The sequence below is a fragment of the Amphibalanus amphitrite genome, unplaced genomic scaffold (genome assembly GCF_019059575.1).
Source record: "Amphibalanus amphitrite isolate SeventyFive unplaced genomic scaffold, NRLGWU_Aamphi_draft 000018F_arrow, whole genome shotgun sequence".
Taxonomy (NCBI): domain Eukaryota; kingdom Metazoa; phylum Arthropoda; class Thecostraca; order Balanomorpha; family Balanidae; genus Amphibalanus; species Amphibalanus amphitrite.
The window spans coordinates 1,037,501-1,060,324 of record NW_024881514.1 but is presented as its reverse complement, the minus strand read 5'-3'; the positions used below and the strand labels follow the sequence as shown (position 1 = coordinate 1,060,324).

The following is a 22,824-nucleotide window of genomic DNA, read 5'->3' as shown; positions in this document are numbered from 1 at the left end:
ACTATGTAGACTGATTCGTTGGAAAGGCACTGACATCCTGCTTTTAGCCGTGGAGTTAAAAAAAAAACTTTTTGCAACTGGCTAACTGATACGGCAGCATAGAAACCGAAGTTATGTTTCAGAGTAGGGTCATTTGTATATTTGTATAAGCTTCTTTTACGACTTACCTGTTGTTTCTCATCACCACGTAATTATGTTATATTTTAGGCAAACAATTTGAATGAAAAAATTTAACCGTAGTTTATTTTTCACAACGGCTGACGGTACATAACTACATAAGGCACGATAATGAGATACCGGAAGGTCTCTAATAATTATATCTAATAATATATAATAAATCGCAAGAAGGCGTATAACTCAATGACATTCATATCTGATATCACTCAATGATATTCATATCAATGATATCACAGCAGCTCCTGAATACTATTCAGCAGTGCGTTATTGCAATAGGAGACTAATGTCGTTACCATAACTGAGTCGTTATCAACAGTCAGATGAAGTAATAATGATGTGGAAATCACCTGGCTGAGAATCCACGTCATTCTGAGAAAACCAACTTGCTCAGCCAACTTCTGGTGATGAGGTGGAAGTGATGAATGCCCGCCTGGGAGACATGAAAAGCTGTTGAAATGTGCCGTAATGGTCCGTGGATATGCATGGCACGACATTTGAACTTGCTGAAACAACTTCGGCATTTTAGACACGTGGCAAAATGTACAAATAACTTGACAACTTTCCCTTCGCTTTGAATGCTTATTCAATAACTGAGTTAAGATATTACTAAACATCAATTTTTGTGAATATATTCGTCCTGCTGGTAAGAAATGAAGCTGATTTTCTTAAGTGAAGTTTTTCCTAGACCTGTTTTGAGTAAGTTCACGAAACTCCGGCTTAGAACTCTGTTCGTTCGCAACATTATTTAGATTGTTTCAAGTGACAGTGTGCGCCGAACACTGCACGCACACAAATCTTGTATTCCCGGTGACCAATACGCTCTCCCGGATCGAATCACGCACGCTCCCATCGAGTGGCAGCCACATCAGACCGGCTGGGCGGCCACCTTGTACCCGCAATGCCGGCGAATCTCTCCGACAACGCGCAGACCCCTGCACATATTGTGGCACGTATCGACACGACGACCCGCACTTCCACACATTACACACGCAGACACGTGTCAGCGCAGGAACTGGTGGTGTCATTTGTGTGCTGAGGACACAGGGCATGAGTGTCGGCAATGCTTCCTGTGTAAACCTTCTTGATTAACTTGCACAATGCAAACGGTCTCTAAATCCCAAATCGTTGGCGTAACTCGACATCCAGATATGCTCCAGACGGTTTTTAATTCTTGCTTGTATATGATCGTGACTGACGTTCTGCCTTTGGCGTTAAAACTTTTGCCTTAAGTTTGCATTGTTTCACGCTCACGCAAGGAAATAATGGATGAGGAATGTTTCGTTTCCACTCTTTGTTTTGCAGTTTAATTAAAATGATTGTTGTTGATCCATTGCAACCAATCAGTAAATGCTTGTAGTCTCCAAATGTACGTTTATTCGTGGGGAAGTGCAGCTTCCCCCATTTGTTTCCTGCAGCGCCTACAATAGACTTTTTTTTTCTCTCCGACAAAAACGTTTCAACTGATAAGGATGTTGGTTTGGAAGTTGTTGAACTGTTGAATCAAAGAACTCAAAGAACTGGTTTCTACACAGAAAGATAGCAAATGGTCTCTAATTGAGTTACCTATGTATATGCGATTGTTTTCTGCTCTTGAGTGCCTACGGTATCTGCCTTTCATATCCGACCGAACCTGTGGTCATATGTATGCTGGAAATATCCCGAGCACAATGGCTGACCAGCTGCCATACCATGCGCCTGTCTTCTAAAGTGAAGCCTCTTGACATCCACTTTCGAAACAGCTTAATAGGTCTTGCCTCTCCCGCTGCTAATGCGCTGAGTTCCTTGCTAGCCTACACGGATAAAGTGACATTCTCGAAATTAACACGTCGTCTGGGTGCTGTAGCGCGGGGGGACTGAACAGGGGTGCGGTGGAGTGGGGGTGGAGTTGTTTTCCGGGGGGGGGGGCTTTCTCGTAGTTCTGTTAGCAGTGGGTTAGTTCGTTGCCGATGTGAAGCGCTGGAATTGTGCTGTTGGAGACTGGAAGTGTGTGCGTAAGTAAAGTTGATTTCTGGAAGCCCACCCGGCATACAAATGCATCTGATGGGAGATGCTTTCATTTTGAGGCTTGATCATCATCACATTGTATAGACGTCGACTCGGTAACTTCACTGCTCGGGCCAGAAGGACAGGCTCCAACCCGTGGGTAATCGACACAGTGAGAGAAGGGCCGGATAAGGCAGTTGGGGTCTTAATGATCACTGCCAAGCCATTCGTTGGCATTTAACTTGATTTGCTGGATGGTCATTTGTCCAGTCACCAATTCATCATCACTGGTCTACTCTACCCTTTTCAAATTTGCCCACTTATATCGTATTAGCGTAGCTGAATTAAATGCCCTCGAGAATCATTGGCGTGACTGTCCTAACCGAGCTGCACTTAACTCCTATCGGCCTTAGTCTAAGATTCATTCCTTTATCATACGCACTCACATCCTCACATACAAGCGCTCTTCATTTATTCACCAAAATTTATTTAGTGCCCCTCGAAATCCCTCCGATAGTGTTAGGTGTCTGGCAACAATAACCTCCCCGGCGAGATAAATGTCTCTCTTATGAATCCATGTGTGCTCCCGCTAACCGGTGGCCAAGCCACAGGGCCGTCCAGTATTACATGCAGATAATTATTCACCTTTGTAATTTAGTCGGATCCACCACACGTCCAGTAGACTTATGATGCGAATTCGCGAATTACACCCGGCTGGTTTCCCTTTTGAGAGAGCGCTAGGCCTCGCGCTCCCTCCGGTCCACGTCCTGGAACTTACCGTTCACGTCCTGGGACCATAGTTCACGTATCCACGTCCTGGAACTATCTGCCTGGAACTCATCTGGTTCCGTGGGTCTTACGTTACCAGGACTCACGAACTCCGAGGGGGGACTATCCCGGTCCCCCAGAGGCTGTCCATCACCGGATGTGACCGGAAACTCCTGGCTCATGCCGGTGATCAAGATGCAGATAAGTATGATGACTTCCTGGGACGTACGGCTTCCTGCACCACCTGTGGATGACTTACCAGTGACCTAGCACTCCCCCATTCCTGATGGATCCTTGACTTTCGCTGGGATCCGCCGTTCCATGCCTCTGAGCCTGCCTACCTTTGCCCACTAAATAATCCTGCGGGAAACCAACAACGACCGCGGTATCACCACGGTGGGTAACGTGAATAGCTCTGCTAAAGACGATGTGCTCCTTACCTTACATTACCGGTCTGGACGAATTTCTCAGGAAGTTCTGTGTCTAAGTCATGCTAGTCAACATTCCGACATAAGAGCCGGGCAAACAAACCCTCTCCTCATTTAGACTCCGGCTTATTGATCTAAGATAGTCAGCTTGCAATATACCTTGTAGCCACTCGAATGTGACAGATAGAAAGATCAAATGTATCATCTTGGGCCATTAAATTTTCGTCAATTTGTGTCGGGTGAAATACTTGCTATCAGCAACCACAAAACCACGAGTATTCAGGTTCGCTAAAAATATAAGCCCCAACAATTTCACTGATATTGTTTACCTGGTCTGAAATATTCTGCGTCAATAAATCTCCCATAAATTACGACCGAGAGCCGACGGACCGTCCTGTCCGCCGCCAGCTCTGTCCCGCGACTAGTGATGCAAACAGTACGCCCGGACTGCCCATGATAAACGTCATTTGATGGCTATGCTCGATAATACCACGACATTACGACGACCTAGTGACATTATGATGACCCAACATCTTTGAACAATTTACCACGTTTGTTTCCACAATTGCACGCCTCGAGTAATTGAATTCCTTAACAGCTGAATTCTGACCTGAATTTGCAGCCCAGCTCATAAACCTGGGCGGCCCACCGCCGCGCCGCTTCACCCGTCGGAATTAATAGCTGGACCAAGGTCGTCGATCAGACACCGTGTGCTTCTTCTACATGTGCTCTTCGTATTCGGTGTGTGTATGTATCTAATGTAAACCTCTATACTGTAGTGCGAACTCCACGAAACACCAGAGTGGAAAAGCGTTGAGGACATCTCGACGTATGATCTTATTGACCTTGAGGCCAATCACCCGTTTCCAATATTGTAAGAGCTCGATCCTTCCCACTATGCCCACAACAGAACGTTTCATAGCTTTAGTGTGTATTCTAAATTAAACACGTTGAATTTAAATACAGTCTAATTCATGTTCCAAGTCAAGACGCTAATTCATCAGAATACCAATAATAAATGACTTACGCCTAACCGGTTAAATTGTTAATTTTGTCTTTGACAGGTTCGTACAGAAACTAACAGCTTCATTAGTAACCCGCTATGTGGCGCAGCAATACCAGCTCACATCACTGTAAAAGAGACTGAAACCACGCCCTGAACTCCTCTCACAAACCCAACTGAACGTCACTAATGAACATAAACCCACTGAGAATCCCATTGTAATCCTAGTCTGCAAATGGTAAGCTGGAGATCCTAACAATGACATATACGCACTCGTGAATTTTTAGCTAAACCTCGATCACCTATAACGCAGCTTATCCAGTAGTAAGACCCCAAGACCAAAACCGCAATACAGCTTTGCACCAATAATTTCTGGCGATCGCGGAGAGTGGAGACCACAACTAGAATTGTCTGGACCGATCGTATAAATCAAAGCAATTTGCTATTAGCTTGGCAACGACCATTGGAGAGATCGGGCAAGGCGTGAACCAGGGGGGGGGGGGGGGGAGAAAGGATCAGGGAGAGCAGACTTTCGAACATTCAGATTGAACACTCACATTAGCAGCTGGAGTGTGACGTCAACCTCGGCAGTTGCACTTGCGTCCTTTCTCGTCGACGGCTGCTGTCCTGCGTCTCCATCACTTGAGGCACTAGCAGAGAACTGGAGCAGGACGATTGCAGCGATGCGGCTGAACTGGCCCGTCTCCCGGCGGCATGGCCTCTCGGGCGCGGTGATCCCGACGCGACTGCGGCGGTCCCACTGACTCGGTCCTCCCGTCCCGGTCTCACTGTCTCGGTCTGACTGCTCCGGTCTAACTGATCCCGAAGTAAAGCGGTCCCTTTTTTATAGTTGGGTCGGGGTGGCGTCGCCCTCTCCTGACCTGGTTCCGGGTGCTGGCTCCGATTCAGGTGCACTTCTTTGTCTTCTTACTGCGGTGGTTTGAGGGTGTGCTCGGTTTTGCATTTGCAACGGCCTCTCCAAAATACGGTTGCACTGAATGTGAAAGCATTTGAATAGGCATTAGATGGCACAATTCTTCGGTTCTAGTCTTCATCGGCGAACGATGCCCGTTATTGTTGATCTGCGCTTGTTTCTGATAAAGCGGCTTGAAATCGAAATGCTTGTTTATAGTAGGCAGCCCGCAACCATTTATCCTTTGTAATGTTGTCTCTAGTTTCCGTTACACTTGCTCACTCACTCGTACTCTAGGTGCTGTACCTCTTGTTCAGATGCTCCTCTGCCACAAGGACTTGCTTTCCGAGCTCATGAGCTGCTAGCGCAATGACTTCCTCTGGATATCATTTAGACAGTCTATATTCCAAAAACGTCCTTGTTGCACTGGTCGTTGCTGGAATGCTATATGGTGGGGTCAGGCGATAAAACTATTGCGACTTTCGGATTGCTTGGTGATCAAGTTGATCTGAATTGCAGGTTTGTGCAACGTCCAGTATTGAGTCGATTTTTTTTTATACATAACTGCATTCTTGCATGGCTTTATCATATTCCATTCCGGTTGGTGCTGCCCTCAAGTGACGACGTCCGTAACGAACGGTGACCCGCTAGGTCACCGCGTCTCTTTCTTCCGCGTTACCTCGCTCTGTGCTGCTGTCCTTTCTAAATTATGGGCGGCCGGTGTCGATAGGGACGCGGGACACGGGAAAACAAAGGAAAGGGTCTCTACGGAACGCGGCCAGCGTGTCCGGATCGGGCAGCAGTCGGTCGTGCCAGGATTTAAAGTTTACAGCTAATAGTAAACTAATAGAAAAGATGTAGCCCGCTACAGTGCTTCGTGTCGCCTTTGTGCCGGTTCTATTCGCGCATAAAGCGCTCATAATTTCTCCCTAACGAGCGAAACGGCTCGCTGCAGTGTATTCGTTATCTCGGCGAGCTGGTCGCGGGCTGCGGTGCACAGTCGGTCACCTTTGGACAAAGGTCGGTGTGCCGGCCGGGCCGGGCGCCCTCCCCGCGGCCCTGATGGTCGGCGCGGCGCTCATCCATCGCGGCAGGAGTCGGCGCCGCGGTCAGCGGGATGACCGCTGCGCCGACATCCCCGCCGGGCCGCCCAGGGACCGGGGCGGGGGCGGCGGTGTCGCCCGGGGCGGGGGCGGCGGTGTCGCCCAGGGCCGGGAATCAGAGCGCTCCGGGCGCCGGGTCGGGCGCCGACCGTCGCCTGCGGGCATCCGGCGCAGCGCGTCGCCTCGTCGCAGGTTATTGGCGGCCGTGGGCCCTCCACTGATGGCAGCAAATGGTCCATGAATTACAAAGACGGCGCCCGGGTCGCGTGTGCGCTGATTTAGGGTTCGACTCCGGCCGACGCGGCGATATATCACCGCTAGAGGTGGCAAAATGTGGACCCGAGGACCCGGTCCAAAGAACCAGTCTGTACCCATATGGGTCCAGACCGGTTCCTGGAAACTTTCTGACGGGTCCAACCGGGTCCTACCATAAACTATAGATCTTGCACACTACACATTATTGCAAAATATGAAGTGAATTAAATGAATGTTTCTTTGGACACAGTACTTAGCTCATGAGTATTCCCAATTGGAAATAGGCTGTTTTACATGATGCAACTAATGATACCTATAAGTAGTTTGCATTAATTTACTTTTGGGGAACGGGTCCAACTGGTTCCGATTCCAACTAAGACCGGGTCCGACTGGTTTCAGAAATGTCCAGCCGGGTCTGGTTGGAGTCTGGTTCCCAAAATTTTCATCTTTTGCCACCTCTAATCACCGCTGAGCCGCGCGCTCGAGCGAGCCGAGAGAGTTGGCACGCCGGGAAATTGTTCAGCCGCGTCCGGTAAAGCATAACGCGGGCGATCATGCGGGTCAGATGTGTGCGGGATGGCACGGCTGGCGGCCGCGCCGGCTGCGGCGGCCGTGTGGCGGCTGACGCCGGGGCAGGGCGGCTGGCAGACTGAACGAAGACGGATGTGCGGTGCAGGCCGAACTCTGTCATCAATATCAGTCAGTTCAGTCAGGAGACAAGAATGCCGTTAAAGCGGCATTTTGTGGCTTCTTCGGTCGATACTTCTGACGCGATAATGACCGAATTTATGGGCACAAAACAATACAATACCACTTCATGTATAACGGAAAAGAAAAACATTATTATTGCTTACATTGGGCGCTTTTTGGCATATGGTGTGAAAGGCATGTTAAGAATAAATAGTTAACAAATGAAAGAACAAAATCATTCCATCAAAAATCACCACAGATGGCACAAGCTAGTTGTTGGTGAAGAAGTCGCTAAGCTGTGCAAGAAGTATAGAAAGCCTGCCGTGTATCTACACTGAACACTTGAACAAGGGCTGCTCGAAATAGCTATAGGATTGCTAATGCTTTCGAGCCGCACAACTTGTATTTGACTTGTGAGAACTCACGCAGAGTTCGGCGCACCATGTCACGCACTTCGTGAGCATTTGACATGTTCTCTGAGTTTACACAATGCCGGCAAGCTGGTGGCGTATTTAGTCTTCAAAGCGTGACTTATCGACCGCGGTCGTACTTTGTTGTGAGTGAGGTTATACATTTACTTGAAAGCGAGACCAATGTTGATCTTACCCAATGTCCATATTTGTCGATATTGTGAATCCAGAACATTTCACTTTCAGACCCGGTATGACATTTTCCTATCGTGACGGGAAGTGCTGCACGGCCTTACCCAAAACACATGGGTTACTTAAAGGGACACTCCCACCTTAACATTAGTTTTGAGTTGAGATAGCCAAATTGGTGGCCATGGCCTGCAAATACCGGTTTGGGCACTCACAACATCGAAAAATGCTTTAATTCGAAGATATGGAATTTCAAACTTGCAGTTTTCGGATTCTAAGGGGCTAATGCATTGGAATGCCCCCTTAGAATTTGTGACGTCAGCGGAGATCTAACGATTTTTAAATCTTAGACTTAAACCATCGTTAACACGTGGTGGTATACGCTGCTTTGCGCGCAACGTCTGCCGCACTTTAAGGCTGCCAAATTATTGCTTCCAAATAAAGTCGCTAGTAACAGGGGAGATCCCAAAAAGTAAACAAAAGTAAAAGCCTAATATCTTGAAAACCAGTGAATATTTTTCGGTGAAATTTGGTAGATATTCGTTTTCGCTCTTTCTGAACCAAGAGAGAGAGAGAGAGAGATCACTTTATTAACAGACACGAAGTCCATAACAAAAAGGGGTGTTCAACAGTCACCCCGGTCCATGGTAGCGTCTACCATCCATATAACGCTCGAGACCACACCCTCCTAATAGATGAAGAGCATTTTAGGTCATTGTTGTACAATGCAGATATTATACGATTTTCAGACATGGATAAGCGTGACATAAAGTTATATACAGCTTTGCGATACAGTGCATCATAACCATCTATATGCTCTTGAGCAAACATATCAGAAGCACTACAGAACCGTTCGTAGCCGAAAAACATCCTAGCGGCGTTGTTAAAAAACAGACCTTGAACTTTCTCAGATCAGACAAGTGATAAGAATGCCACAAGTGTACATAGCTGACATTTGAGCAGTAAGCATTGTAAAGACACTTCTTCACACTGTGCGTGCACATCGCAAATTTGCGGATGAGCGAGTTGGCTCTACAGCACAATGCTCGATATTGCTGGCGGATTTCTAGATCATCTGCTCTGGAGAAATCATTAGACACTTGATACCCAAGATATTTATACGTACTAACAAAACTCAGCATATGTCCACAGAGCAATATCGTAGGTATATGCATACCACCGAATCTCTTTGGAAGCATGGCCATACAGACTGTCTTAGTGGAGTTAAACAAAATATCATGGTCTTTCGCATACCTCTCACATATGTGCAGCATTTGCTGCAGGCCAAAGGGAGTCGGAGAAAGTAAGACCATATCGTCTGCATAATACAGATGATTTACGCTACCAAGATAATGACACCCATAACCACATCGATTAAGCATATCGGAGAGGTCATCAGTATATACATTGAACAAAAATGGAGACAAAATACCACCTTGTCTGACACCATTTGACACATTGAAACCCGCCGATACAGAACTTCCCCATCGTACATGAAAACGTTGAGACTTATACCAGAACGCTATAAGTTTTACCAGTCGGGAGTTCATACCTCTACACAGCAACTTATCCAACAATTTCCAATGATTAACACGGTCAAATGCTTTACTAGCATCCAAATAGCAAATGAACACTGGACTATCATTGCGCAAATAATAATCTGTGATCTCCTTTAGAGCATATATCGCCATATCAGTTGAGTGACGCTCCTTGAATCCAAATTGGTGGTGACCAGTACTAAGTTGTACAGAAGAGCGGTTGAGAATAATTCTCTCCAAAATCTTAGAACATACACTGGCAATTGCAATCGGTCTGTAGTTGTTTTTCTCAGTTAGTTTTCCATTTTTATCCTTCACAATGGGTACCAAAACAACCTTAGTTAATGAAGGTGGCAAAAACTCATGTCTAACCATCAGCGTGAGACACAGGGACAAATGCACAGCACATAAATTACCAGCATATTTGAAATGTTCAGCACAAAGATGATCATTGCCGCCTGAACGGCCTGAGGACAACTCCTTAATGGCTTTAGTCACTTCACATACTGAAAAAGGAAGCAATTCACAGTCATCTATTGAAAGCTTATGCAATACAGACACCTTACAACTAGGATTGTCAACACTGTTCAATATCCCAGAGAAATGTTCTTTCCACATATCGGCAATATTCGACTCGCCCGTAACACCATTAATCGAGGGAGCTAGAGGAGGACTACAGTTCAGTCTCCTTACTTCCTTCCAAAACACAGCCATGCTACAAGGAGCCCGCACGAGCTTGTCTGCTAAAGATTTGGCACGAAGCTCTTTCTCATTACGCAGGCAAAAACGTAAGGCATATTTAAAACGTGACCGAGCCAGTCGAAGCTGATCAAAAATATATCCACATTTAGGCTTACCCACGAATGACCATAACGCGTATAAATCATTGAGAAGAATGTGCTTGTCTTCAACCAATTCATTCCAGCCGGGAACAACCTTCCGTGATTTACCTCCCACCTTCCTACCTATGGTTTTCTCCGATGCGTTCCTAATGCAAGTAACTATTTGGTCGTAATAAGTTTCAATAACATTAGTATGGTCAAGCGATGCGCAGCCCTCGCAAGTAAGCAAGGTGTCCGGTATAACAATGCTGCGCAAGTTTTCACTGACGGCCGATTCAAAAGCCTGCAAGTCACCTGAACCTAATAAACCCCAGTCCACAACCCACCTATCATCCATACATGTCGCATGAGTATCACATTTGATTTCACAGCCCTGCACATCTACATTGATAGACACGGGAAAGTGATCGGAACTTAAAATGGAATAATCTATCTCCACAGCATTAATGACCTCAGTGAAACCTTTGGTGCAGACGACGTGGTCAATCCAAGACTCCGTGCCATGTCCATCATTTACATGCGTCATCGAACTAGGAGGAAGATTCATGACATCAACGACAAATAGTTGAGATGAGTTACAGAATGACTGAAGCTCGTTGCCAAATTCAGTCCCTTTTCCAATATCGGCATTGAAGTCACCTAACACACATACATAAGGAGAACTAAAGTCATCAATGATTGTTTTCAATTTAGCTAGGTAGTACACAAAGCTGTCAAAATTCTGGTGGGAACAGCATGGCAAGTAAACACTCATGAGAAGCATCCTAACTCCATCTTTGTTATATTCTAATCCTATAATACGGTCATCATCGTAAGTTACCGGCTTCACATATGAGGACAGGGCTTTGCACCACAGAACTCCCACACCACCAAATGGTCTACCTATAGTTAAACCTGACGATGCATCCATAGAAGAAATGGCGAACGAAATGAAATCATCGTGAACATTATTGAGTGAGGGGAGGTCCTCCGGATACAGCCAGTGTTCTTGAAGGAAAACCACATCTGAGTCATCGCATAACTTTTGAATGCCTCCAGTATTGCGCTTGGAGGATTGACAATTATAAGAGCTAATTTTGGTCATAGTAAGAAGAAGAAAAAAAAACAATACGGCGCAGAAGACACACAAGGCTACCCCAGAAGTGGATGATGTAGCTCACCGCCTCTGGAAGAACCGCCTGACGATCAGTCCTTCAGCCCATAGCTGCGGATCGAGAATGTCCAGGTCTGCCGGTGAATTGACGATGTCGAGGCGGTAGGACTCATAGCTGTCGAAACGAGTCGGCAGCTTCACCGCTGTCACCGCCTCCGCACCAGTCTGCTCCCGGACGTAGGAGCTGACTGCCTCCTCACCAGTGCCTGGCGGGAGTCGCGACATGAACATGGAGTAACGCCTGGACGTGGCCACAGCCCTGATTGTGCCATGTTTCTTTGCACCTATCACAGTTTTCCGGGGCGGTGGGTTTATGCGACCCGGGGCAGGAGGCACTGTAGCAGACGCCTGCGCCGCTGCCCCAGACACACCAGCACCAGAAGGCGCAGCACGAGGAACGGCACCACCATACGGTTTAGCACCAGGAGTGGCACCACCAGAAAGTTCAGCACGAGGAGTGGCACCACCAGACGATATGATGCGAGGAGTGGCACCACCAGAGGGTGCGGTGCGAGGAGAGGCACCACCAGAAGATACCGCACCAGCAGCAGCGGTGCCAGGATCTGACAGTCCAGGAGATGCAGGATCAGGTGCAGGCGCAGCTCTGGGCGCGGGCGGCTTGCCCTTCTTGGCACTGTTGGCAACCCGCCACTCACCGTCCGCCGCGCCGATAGCGAGGTCCTGCACTACATCGGCATACGACTTCCTGATCGGCTGGCCTGAAGACTCGCTCTGTGACACAGTGGCGAGTGAGGGCCTACACGCAACAGCCTCCTCAACTTTCTTCGAAGTATCTGCCGTAACCTTGAGTATGTCTTGGATCATGTCCTTCATGGTACTCAGCTCTATGTCCATCACCTGCTGCTTTCGCATCAAATCACTCACATCTATGCAGTCGGCAGTGATCGGAGGCAGCTTCTTCAAGTTGAGGGCAACAAACTTCGGCAGCTGACTTCGGTCACACTCGATCATCATCTTCGCGATGTCTTCCAAGTTCATCTTCGTCTTGTTCATACCACGGCGATTACCAGCCTTGATAGCCAAGGGACATCACTTTCATGCCAATTCGTTAACTTTTTTGAAGGTGGGAGGGTCCCTTGAAGAGCTCTTTGAGGTGAAACATGGAGCCAACGCGAATAGATTAAATTACGGATTTTTTTTATTTCGTTATAGATTGCATGATGATGATTAGACAACAACAACAACATGTTTCTCATGCGTAAAACATGCACAAAAAAGTTTTATTTTTATTGAAAAAAAACGGAATATATCAGCAGGTCATGACACTATCGCATTTTAAGGGTCCGTTTTTTATCCTTAGCGATCTCTCAGTTTCCCAACTTCATGCGATCAAGTCTCCGACGCGCCCAGCCCCACCACTTTGCTATACGGATGAGCTTTCTTTGATGCTTCTTTGCTCCAAGACATCCATTGACTCTTAAATAAATTACATGCTCAAAATTAAGTTATACAATTTAAGGATCAGCTTATCACGAGTGGCTTTTCTCAGCGTAACTGGTGTGCATTAAAATAGTATCTTAGGATGTTATCACATGACAGCTTTCTCGAGAAATTATTCATCTACTTACATTGTAGACTCGATGAATCATTGTGTGTGGCCTTTTTAAATTAGGGTACATCGTTTTAATGCTTCGTTTAAATAGCAGTCCATCCCTGGGTTAATCATGGCTATTGTCTTTTCCTGCGGAAGCTACTCCGGTGTACCCAAGTTTTGCAATCAGAAGTTGTGTGGAATAATCTGATTGAAAACTTTGTTGAATGGGGAGCTGTCAGGCGTTTCATTGTTCGCCTCTAAAAGAAACGCACGGACCACACGTACTACTGTCGTAGCCTGCTTGTATTCACATACTCCAGCAATGATTCTTCCGATTGGCGTCTGTGGACTTTACTGTGGTTGATGTTGAATGGTCCCATGTGGTATAAAAGTACATACGTGTCCATGAGAAGCCAGAACTGTTCAGTAGGCGGCTTCTGATCACATTATACACTCGGTCTTTTACAAAAGGAGTGTATATTTAGTATAAGACATACATATGTGAAAGAAGACGATGAACAAGTTTTCCGTGGTTGGTAAGGCCCTCACGACAGGCTGGGTACGAGGGTGATCTCACGTGATCAGCGATCTCACGGACCGCCCTATACACTCGGTCTTATGATTGGTATGCATTGAGTTTTGGCTGTAAACATTGATCTCAACATCGGGTGCTCATAAATCGCATTTTGATCTGTTCAGATTTGATCTAATCCTTTGACCAGGCCCGATGATCTGTTTGCTGTTCTAAAATAACCGAAGGTTTGTTGTCAATAGTTAAAACACTATTCTTTAGAATTGTGTTTTTCTATTGAAAAACAAATCTGAGTTCCCTGACAATTTGGCAAAAGCTGCCTGAGATCAGTACAACTTGATGCTCTTGAAAACGGCTGGTCCAAATATTCTGATTTTTTTTCAGGATTTCTAGTGGGCCAGGTGATCTACGTTCTGGTATGGGTCTCCCCTCCGCGGACCATCTGGTGCACGTGCCACGTGACTTTAAAAATTTCCGTGTTAAGCCAATGGGGAAAATGAAAAAATGCGTTCCACGGCAGATTGCTCGAAAACGATCCAAACGACCCCCCATTTTCTTACATGCAGATCAACCACCATTCGGTGCACTACCCATGGGTATGTCGCAAAGTGGCCGGAAAAGTCCAGAACCACGTGCCACGTGCCGTTGAAAATGACCCTGCACACCGGAAATTGGGACTTTTGGTCATTTCGGCGCACCCATGATGCATACTATGGCGTGGGTGACCAAACAATGGGTGTCATCCGGTCGGCAACTGTTTAAGGTGTCGTCCAGTGGGCCAAAGTGGTAGTTTCAAACTTTTGGGATCCACCACTCTGGGGATTCTTTTTGACAATATACTTACGTTTCTTGGCGCAATGTTCATTCCACCCAGCCGGTCGTCAATGCGTTAGATGACCCAAATGACGATTGACCTGAAGGAAGTTGGGGGCGAGGAACACGCACGTGCCATCCGTTTTTTACTCGGGCGCTTTCATCTAGGAGATTTTTGCAGATACGTCAATGCGTTAGATGACCCAAATGACGATTGACCTGAAGGAAGTTGGGGGCGAGGAACACGCACGTGCCATCCGTTTTTTAATCGGGCGCTTTCATCTAGGAGATTTTTGCAGATATCTTTTTGATTTGTGAAAATGACCAGCCTAGCGGTATGCCAGCCGCTGATAAATTATTATCTTGCTGCGGCCGGGCGCTTATTTGCGGTGTTTGCGTTTGGCGGCTGGCGGGCGACTTTTAGTCGTTTTCGGTTAGCAGTTAGCGTCGGTGCGGTGCGGGCGGTTTTATTTTTTCGGCGTTTCGGCGTTTTTTTCTGTGTGGTTTGCGGCGGTCGGGTGATTTTTTGCCGTTTGCGTTGGCTTTTCGGGCGTGCGTTTTACACGTTTTGCGGTGTTTACGTTTTGCGGCGGGCGGGCGTTTTGTGTTTTTTGCGGTGTTTGTCTTTGGCGGCGGGCGGGCGGGCGGGCGGGCGATGCGGGCGGTTTTCTTCTTTTTTTTTGCGTCGTTTGCGGTGTTAAATTTGTTTGCGGTTGGCGGGCGGTTTTATTGTTTTGCGGCGTTTTTGCGTTTTTTATTTGCGGTTTGCGGCGGGCGGGCGTTTGTTTATTTTTTGCGACGTTTGCGTTGGCGTTTCGGGCGTGCGTTTTGCGCGTTTTGCGGTGTTTGCGTTTTCCGGCGGGCGGGCGTTTTTCACAATTCAAAGTCCAAACCTTCGGGCCACAGCGCTCCTCGAAAAGCGCTGCCCTCGAGTATACGCAAGCTACCTACCGTGATGTAAAAACTTAATAAGAAGATACTCAACAAATATTTTTTTTTGACGCAGGTGAAGGGAAATTTATATTCCTCTGGTCGTGTATATTGTTCAATCGAAATGTGCTGTTAATTACAACTGTAACGATAACTCGTTACTTGCTAAGCTAGTACATTTACTAATGCCAAAACCCTAATTCAATTTATCCGCTGGATGAAAAAAAACACACATACACACTGTAAAATGGAAATACAGGGTGACACAAAAAAGCGGTCATCACCAAAATTCGAATAACTTCGGAAGTTTTATTCAGATCATCACCAAACTTCGGCCACTTTAGGTCACACCTATGTAGCAGACATCCACCAAGTTTCAAGTCTTCACTACGAATACTTTTAGTACAGTGTGTGTTTTACGGACGCTCCACAATGTGCTCCAGGTGAGCGCCCCGGCGCTGCAGGGCGTAGGCACACCTGCATCCGGCGGGCAAAGTTGCCGATAACCCGATAAGAATAACGTTTTAGGGGTAGCACACCCCCTGAGCACTGTCTCCTGAGGCCAATGCACTCTGTAAAGTGCACAGCCATCGGGTTATCGACAACTTTGCCCGCCGGATGCAAGTGTGCCTACGCCCTGCAGCGCCGTGGCGCTCACCTGGAGCACATTGTGGAGCGTCAGTAAAACACACACTGTACTAAAAGTATTCGTAGTGAAGACTTCAAACTTGATGGATGTATGCTACATAGGTGTGACCTTAAGTGGCCGAAGTTTGGCGATGATCTGAATAAAACTTCCGAAGTTATTCGAAATTTGGTGATGACAGTTTTTTATGTCACCCTGTATATCATCTTATAAACACTGATTGCTAAGACGTTATTTTTACGCTTAGGTATATGATCATTTTTAGACATGACAGTTGTTGATCTTCAGTGCTCCATCTTCTTCGCTCTCATGGGGCGTGGGTTTTTCATGGAGCGTGGGTTTCAAAGTGTGGTACAGGGCACTGTTTCTGAAACTTTGGATGAAACTCAGCGTATGTGGCCCTATTGCCTTAATATTCTGACCACTCCGGCTGGTTGAGACGGAAACAGCAGAACTCTGCCCTCTCGCGAAGTGTTCCAAGTCGAAACAGTTGCAACAGCAGATTTGAGCGTATACCTGCAACTGTGTAAGGAGCCCTGTGTCAACTGTCAACGGTGTGCGTACTTACGCTGCTGTTTAAGAGCTTCAGCACCCAGTCAGATAGATCCCGGATTATACACGTCAAATACAAAGACTCAGCTGTAAGGCCTCCTCGGCGTCACTTCCGTGAAGATGAACCACTTGTCTTCCTCCGGCGTTTTACCGTGGTCGGCGCGTAGAGCTCTCGAGTGGTGGTTCCAGCGGCCGCCGCTGTCATCATGCCATGCTCGTAGAGTCGGCCGCGGGCGCCGGGGTACATACGTCGGTCACCGTCCGATGAAGGCAGGCAGCGGCGCTGATTGCACCTCCTCGGGCGCGTGTGACCTGCATGTCTCGCCGCTGTCGGCCGGTCGTTCAGCGGGCGCCGTAACCAAATAACATGCCGCCGCCGGCCACCAGCCACCGCGGCCTCCGACTCGGTCGCATACCAACCGAATCGAAGCGCGAAAGCTGTTGTATCTGGAGACAATGGCTGACGGGATTGGGTTGGTGGTCGGGATGCGGAAAAACCCGGCCGCGCCCAGGGCCGTAACGACCGAGAAGACGAATGGTATGCGCGGCCCGGCGAGCTGCTATGATGACTGTCTCACTGAGAGGGCGGAAACGGCGCCAGCTTATTGTGATATCACATTTAGCCGGCGTGGGGGGGGGGGGGGTTACATCGTCGCTATGGAAAGTTCTTGTGTAACGTGGACGTTGAAAATACAATCATTAACGACCTTCTCGCAGGTAATTGGTCATCAAACAAGTAATTGTTTTCCATCCTGTTGCTGCTGATTTTCTCTATAGCAAAGAACTTTGGCTGAATGGCCATACCAATTGTCTGTGCCTCTCACAAATGTTTTGCAACGGAATTGCGCTGTGCGTCTGTCAGACACAGTTAACGATCAATTAGCGTCATCGTGTCCTTTTATTGGCTGCGAGCTAATATGTTCTCAAACATAACAAGTCTTGTTACATTTTTCTGAAAACTAGATAAGTTGCAACAGTCATCAGCTGTAGCTCCGGCCTCCAATGCAGGTTTTTCTCTGGTTCGCTTAGCAGGAATAGCTTGTCATGGCGATGGTTTTTTCATAGTGTAATAAATTACACTATGGTTTTATTTCGCTGTTTTATTTAATTGTGTGCTTTTCACCTCCAGTGAAGGATTTTATGTGATATTCTCTTCAAACCTCTCATGTTAATTTCTACTTTGATTTTTTATGCATTGATCTTAACAAGCAACCATTATCATTGTCTCTATGATAATTGATTTTCATATGAATTTTAGCTGCAGCATTTTAGTTAAAAAAAGACTGACTGAGGGAATTACGCTGGGAGCTGTTGAGAGCATCATATGCATAATATCAAAAGCATTTTCGTTCCCTGCGCTCGGCTCGGCTGAAACATTTACGAAAATCTTTAATCTCAGTCACAATGAAACAATAGGCCTTCTACCCGGATCCTTTTAAAAACACCTAAGTGCGTCTTGCATTCGTCCGTCAAGCCTCCATGCTCGCACACATTTCAGGCGTAGACCGGCAACGCTCAACGCGAGGGACCACGAATAGGCCTTTCATCACTGCGTATGTACACTCGCTACATTTCTTTGAAGTCCAACCCACCACGATAAAAACAGGTCCTAACGCAGAGTAAGACGTTGCATTATTTATCTGTCGCTGTCTTTTATTATATTATCTCGTGTCTCTGCATCATATTATCCGCACAAAATAGAAACAGAGCCGCATGTCCAGGTACTACTCAAGTCATTGTTGGTAATGGTTACTTGGCAAAATTATCCATTCAAATGAAATAACAAATAGATACAGCGAACAAGAAGTCTTTATAAAAAGTGGATGGGCTTAGTGCTTTGGCAAACGTCTCACGGGCTGCCGGACCTGCACCCCCTGTCCAGAACACAACAAGGCACTTCTGGCTGCCTGATGGCAGACGGCCGGCTGCTGGCGAGGCCGCTCTCCTGCGTGTGCCGCCTCCTCTCCGAGATAGCGCACGTCTTCCCTCTTCCTCGCTCTCAGCGCCAAATGCTGATCACAAACACACACACACAGCACCACTGCCGCCTCCGCGACCACTCTGCAGCCAGGGCTTACTGATCATCCCTCACACACACACACTCTCACACATGAGACTCTCATCTTTGGCCGGCGTGCGGCGGCCACTCTGTCCAACCCGGGGGCGGCGCCGCCCCTGGCCGCCCCCTCCCTCCCCGTCCTCTGCTGCGTGGCTCGCGACGTCGCCGATCTGCGAGTGATCTCCGGTCTCTGGACAGCAGCGCCGATACGATCGCCGATCTACTCTGGCTGCTCGGCCGTCCCGCCGGCGGCTCGCGCCCACCTCTGCCTGCCGAAATGGCCCGCAAAGCTCACTTCCGCCGGCACACTGATTGCCAAAGTTCCTCGCGCCCCGCAGTCCCGGGGGGAGGGGCTGTCGCCAGAGTATCGCTCCCATTGCGCGCCCGGTGGGGGGGGGGGGGGGTGAAGTTACGTGCGACAGAGGCGCTGTCGGTGAACCATTGGTGTCACCGCTCAATGCCGGCGCTGTAAGGAAGTGTGGAGGCTCACTGTTCGGTAATGCAGCGGGCCAGAATGGCTTCCCGTCCCCGCCTGCACGCCATCGCCCGCCGCCCGGGGCTTCTCGCGGATACGGACGGAGGGCTTAAACAAAGCGCGTGTCTATCTAATGATGATGCTGATTTATGACGTTATGAATTTTAAACACATACTGCATGTTATTTAAGACGACCCAGCAACAAAAGTTCTTGGGTGTATTTCATATTAATAAACGTGTTGGCGCCATACTTTCTGTGAATTGTCTCAGATGTTAGTGCATCCTACATTAGGTATATCTAAAATTCTGCTTATTGCAATAATTTATCCAGCAACGGGAAAAAATATGCAAGTACGAGACAGGCACGATTTAGTGTTGATCACCTGTGCATCAACATTTGCATGCTTGAAAGGTGACATAGGTACTCACAGAGATCGGCATCTCCTGCTGCCCCGAGCACCACTTTATCGTACCGAGTGACGTTGGTCGGTGGCGACCAGGGTTGTGCTTGACTCATGAGTCGAGTCAGAAATTTGACTCAACTCTGACTCAAATGAGTCAGATTTGAGTCGAGTCGGATAAAATGTTGAGCTGTTGAGTTGAGTCAGAGTTGAGTCGGACAAAAACATTAAGGCGTTGAGTTGAGTCAGAGTTGAGTCAGTAAAATAATTTTGACATCGAGTTGAGTCAAACAATGAGTCAGCTGACTCAACTTTCTAGAAACAAGCTTTTCATCCCCACACCCCGCTTAACAACTTTGCCCTGGCCCTGCTGCCGGATTTTTTTTTTTTCACCCCCGCCCCGCTCAACAACTGTTTTATCTGAGTCAATTTTGAGTCAACTTACTTGACTCAACAAAAAAATTGAGTCAAGTTTGAGTCGACTCATATTTTCATTGAGCCGCTTGAGTCATGAGTCGAGTCAAGGGAAAAAATCAGCTCCTTGTTTGAGTCAGAGTTGAGTCAGGGCTTTCTGAAGTTGAATGATGAGTCGAGTCGGCAAATTTTTTTGAGTCGAGCACAACCCTGGTGGCGACCTGCGTCCGTCGGAGACCCGTGAGGAAGGTCAGCGCTGGTGGTTTGATTTGTGACCCTCCCCGCTCCTCCCGCAGGCCAGAGCGGCGTCCCGTACGACCCGCGGCACAACAACAGCTACGAGAAACGACTGATGGACTTCATTGTGCGCGACTACGACCGCGACGTGCGGCCCGTGTTCAACGCCTCCGACCCGGTCATCATCCAGCTGGGCATCACGCTGACGCAGATATTCGACATGGTGAGCGACAAGACAAACATTAGTTTCAGCGGCATTTCTCCTATTAGGAGAGCTATATTGAAAAATAAAATATTAGGTCAGTTGCCAGGCGAAACCGGAGAGCTCCACGCTGTGCTGCTGTCACAATAAGATTGTTTCAGCGACCAGTAGTTTAGATGAAACCCTGAATACACTCAGCTGTTAGATGTCAGAGCGATCCAGAGCTGTCAGACTGACTCTGACCTAGTGCGACCTGCCTTATTCGAGTGAGGGTGAGAGTAAGGACAGTCGCCGCGTGGAAACTACATACTCGTTGCTGGAAACCTTATCTACTCGGTGCTGGAGACCGATAATGCCACAACCTACCCAAGGTAAAATTAATTTTCGAATGAAAATATCAGCGGAGATTGGGAGCGGATAATGTCGGCTGATGTATCGGTAGCGTCATTACGTAACGAGCTCTGAGTAGGTACCGGATCGTATTGCAATCTGATCCTATTCAGCGACCCAGCACTCAGTTATTCTGACCAAATTGCTTAAATAACAAAAGGTGGTGTCGGGATACTCGCAATCTGGTTCAGTCATTATTTGTTGCGGTTGTTGCGCTCCCCTCCCTCAGCCCATGTTGCGCGGTAGTTGTTGCTACCACACAGTCCGTTATCGGTAACAACCTCGCCCCCGCGTGCTCCACCGAACACGCGTGTTCAGCGGGCTGCCAATGTCGGCTGGCACTTTGGGGAGTTACCACACCGAGTGAGCGGCACTGAAGTGCCTTTAGGTCCGTCTTTGAGCAGCTATTGCGGCCTGCTTTGTCGGACCGTAGGGTGTAGGCGAAACGCAGCCTGCATAATTTATATGGTACAATAATGTAGATGAAATACGTACATGATTGTGCGAGAGCGCATCTTCTCAGTGAAGCTGGTGGGAATGGAGCGCCGCTTTCTCAAGATGCAGACAGTGGACCTACATATACATGTATACCTAATTTGTATGTGTGTAGGTACACACTGCACAGTGCACATGCATGCATGAGCAATAAGGATGGTACTTGCCTTCTTTGTCACTCATATAGAACATATCCAATCAGCTAAAAACTTAAAATTCGAAGTTATTCCATCACCTCAAAAGAAATTTGAAGTAAGTATACATACATACTTTCTGCTCTGATCCTTTTTTGCGTCTACATACGGTACATGTACCAAGGCTTTATAAAAAAGGTATGTGATTTCTTTGTTGGCCGGAGCGGCTGGCGCCATCAGTTGTAATATAACGTTATCCTGCCATTGATCAGTTCACAAAGCCCAACTTGTTCCGCCAATTCCGAGCGCGTCTGTTGTTGACTTCGGCCAACCAGCCGGCGGCGGCTCCCCGGGCATTTATTGAACTTTGATCACTGTTTACCGCAGACAACGTGAACGCTTGTTGCTTATTGCGTACCGATGTTTGCCAGCAAAGTTATTGCGATTTTCTGGAAGTACCTACATTATTGATTTGAATTAAGTAAAAGAAGTAATCTCTTTTTGCGTACCGTTCTTTTCATACACACACCAGTCTTCGTGTCTTTCATCTTTATGAAATTCTTTTTTCTTGAAATTCTCTCCCCCTATATTGTAACCTATTAACATTGTAAGTGTGAATAGTATCAACATTATGACCTATTAACCTGTTAAGTGTAGGAGCTAATTTTGTTCGTACGCTGTAAAGGTAATTCTGTCGATGTAAATTAGAAGACACATCTCAACCTAGACGCGAGATTTATATTTAAAAAACATGGATCAGATATGTTAACGGCAAATGTGGCGCTATAAATGTTTATCACTTGAACCGATGAAGGAACGCCTCCGAAATATATTCAAGTGTTTTTGGTAACTTTTGGCAATTTTTAGAATTTTGAACAGAAGGTTATTCCATTAAATATATTCTTTTTTCTTGTTTGAGCTATTATAAATATTCGTTTTAAGCCACTTAAATGCTTCTTAGAACTATAGGCTGATGTTACATAACGGCATTGGTTCCGATTTCATTTGCTTTGTCATGCATTCAAAGTTTAATGTGTGCAGCAATTTGATTAGTTTGCATGATTGCCATCCCGAACTTGCACGAGGAGCTAAATACATATAGTCCTTCTCTGCGTTCCTATAAGACCACTTTATTCATGCAGCATTAGGAGACTACATTCCTTGCCATCGTGACTCGCTGGAGCCGAACTGTCCCATAATCCTCACGTGATAGGGCCTCCTTGCTCACGTGTGCTTCTGATCAACTGCATCTGAATCACTTCAGCGTCTCTGTATGAGCATTAAGTGTATAACCTGTGATCCAGCCCGTAAGTCAGCGCCTCTGGGCACCCGACCCTCGGCTGTGGGGACAATACCTCCAGAGCCCCACGGTTCCGCCGCCGCGTCCCCCGCTGTTCCTGTCGTCCTGTACCCACTGATTCCCTGATGGCGTCCAGTACCGGGGCCATCAGCACCACACAGTCCATCAGTGCCTGACAGCGAGGACCGCGCAGCTCTCTGCAGCCGGCTGCGGCCACAGGCGGCTCCTCTGCAGGT

The 22,824-nt window shown here is 47.4% G+C and overlaps 1 protein-coding gene across 1 annotated transcript in view; it reads left to right on the top strand.

The window, feature by feature from the left end:
- The window catches only part of LOC122388089 (neuronal acetylcholine receptor subunit alpha-10-like), a 63,005-nt gene that overhangs the window by 3,203 nt on the left and 36,978 nt on the right, over positions 1–22,824 (top strand). Inside the window, exon 2 of the mRNA XM_043378875.1 lies at positions 20,127–20,290. Coding sequence (XP_043234810.1) covers positions 20,127–20,290 — 164 coding nt within the window. The remainder of the gene's footprint in view (positions 1–20,126; positions 20,291–22,824) is intronic.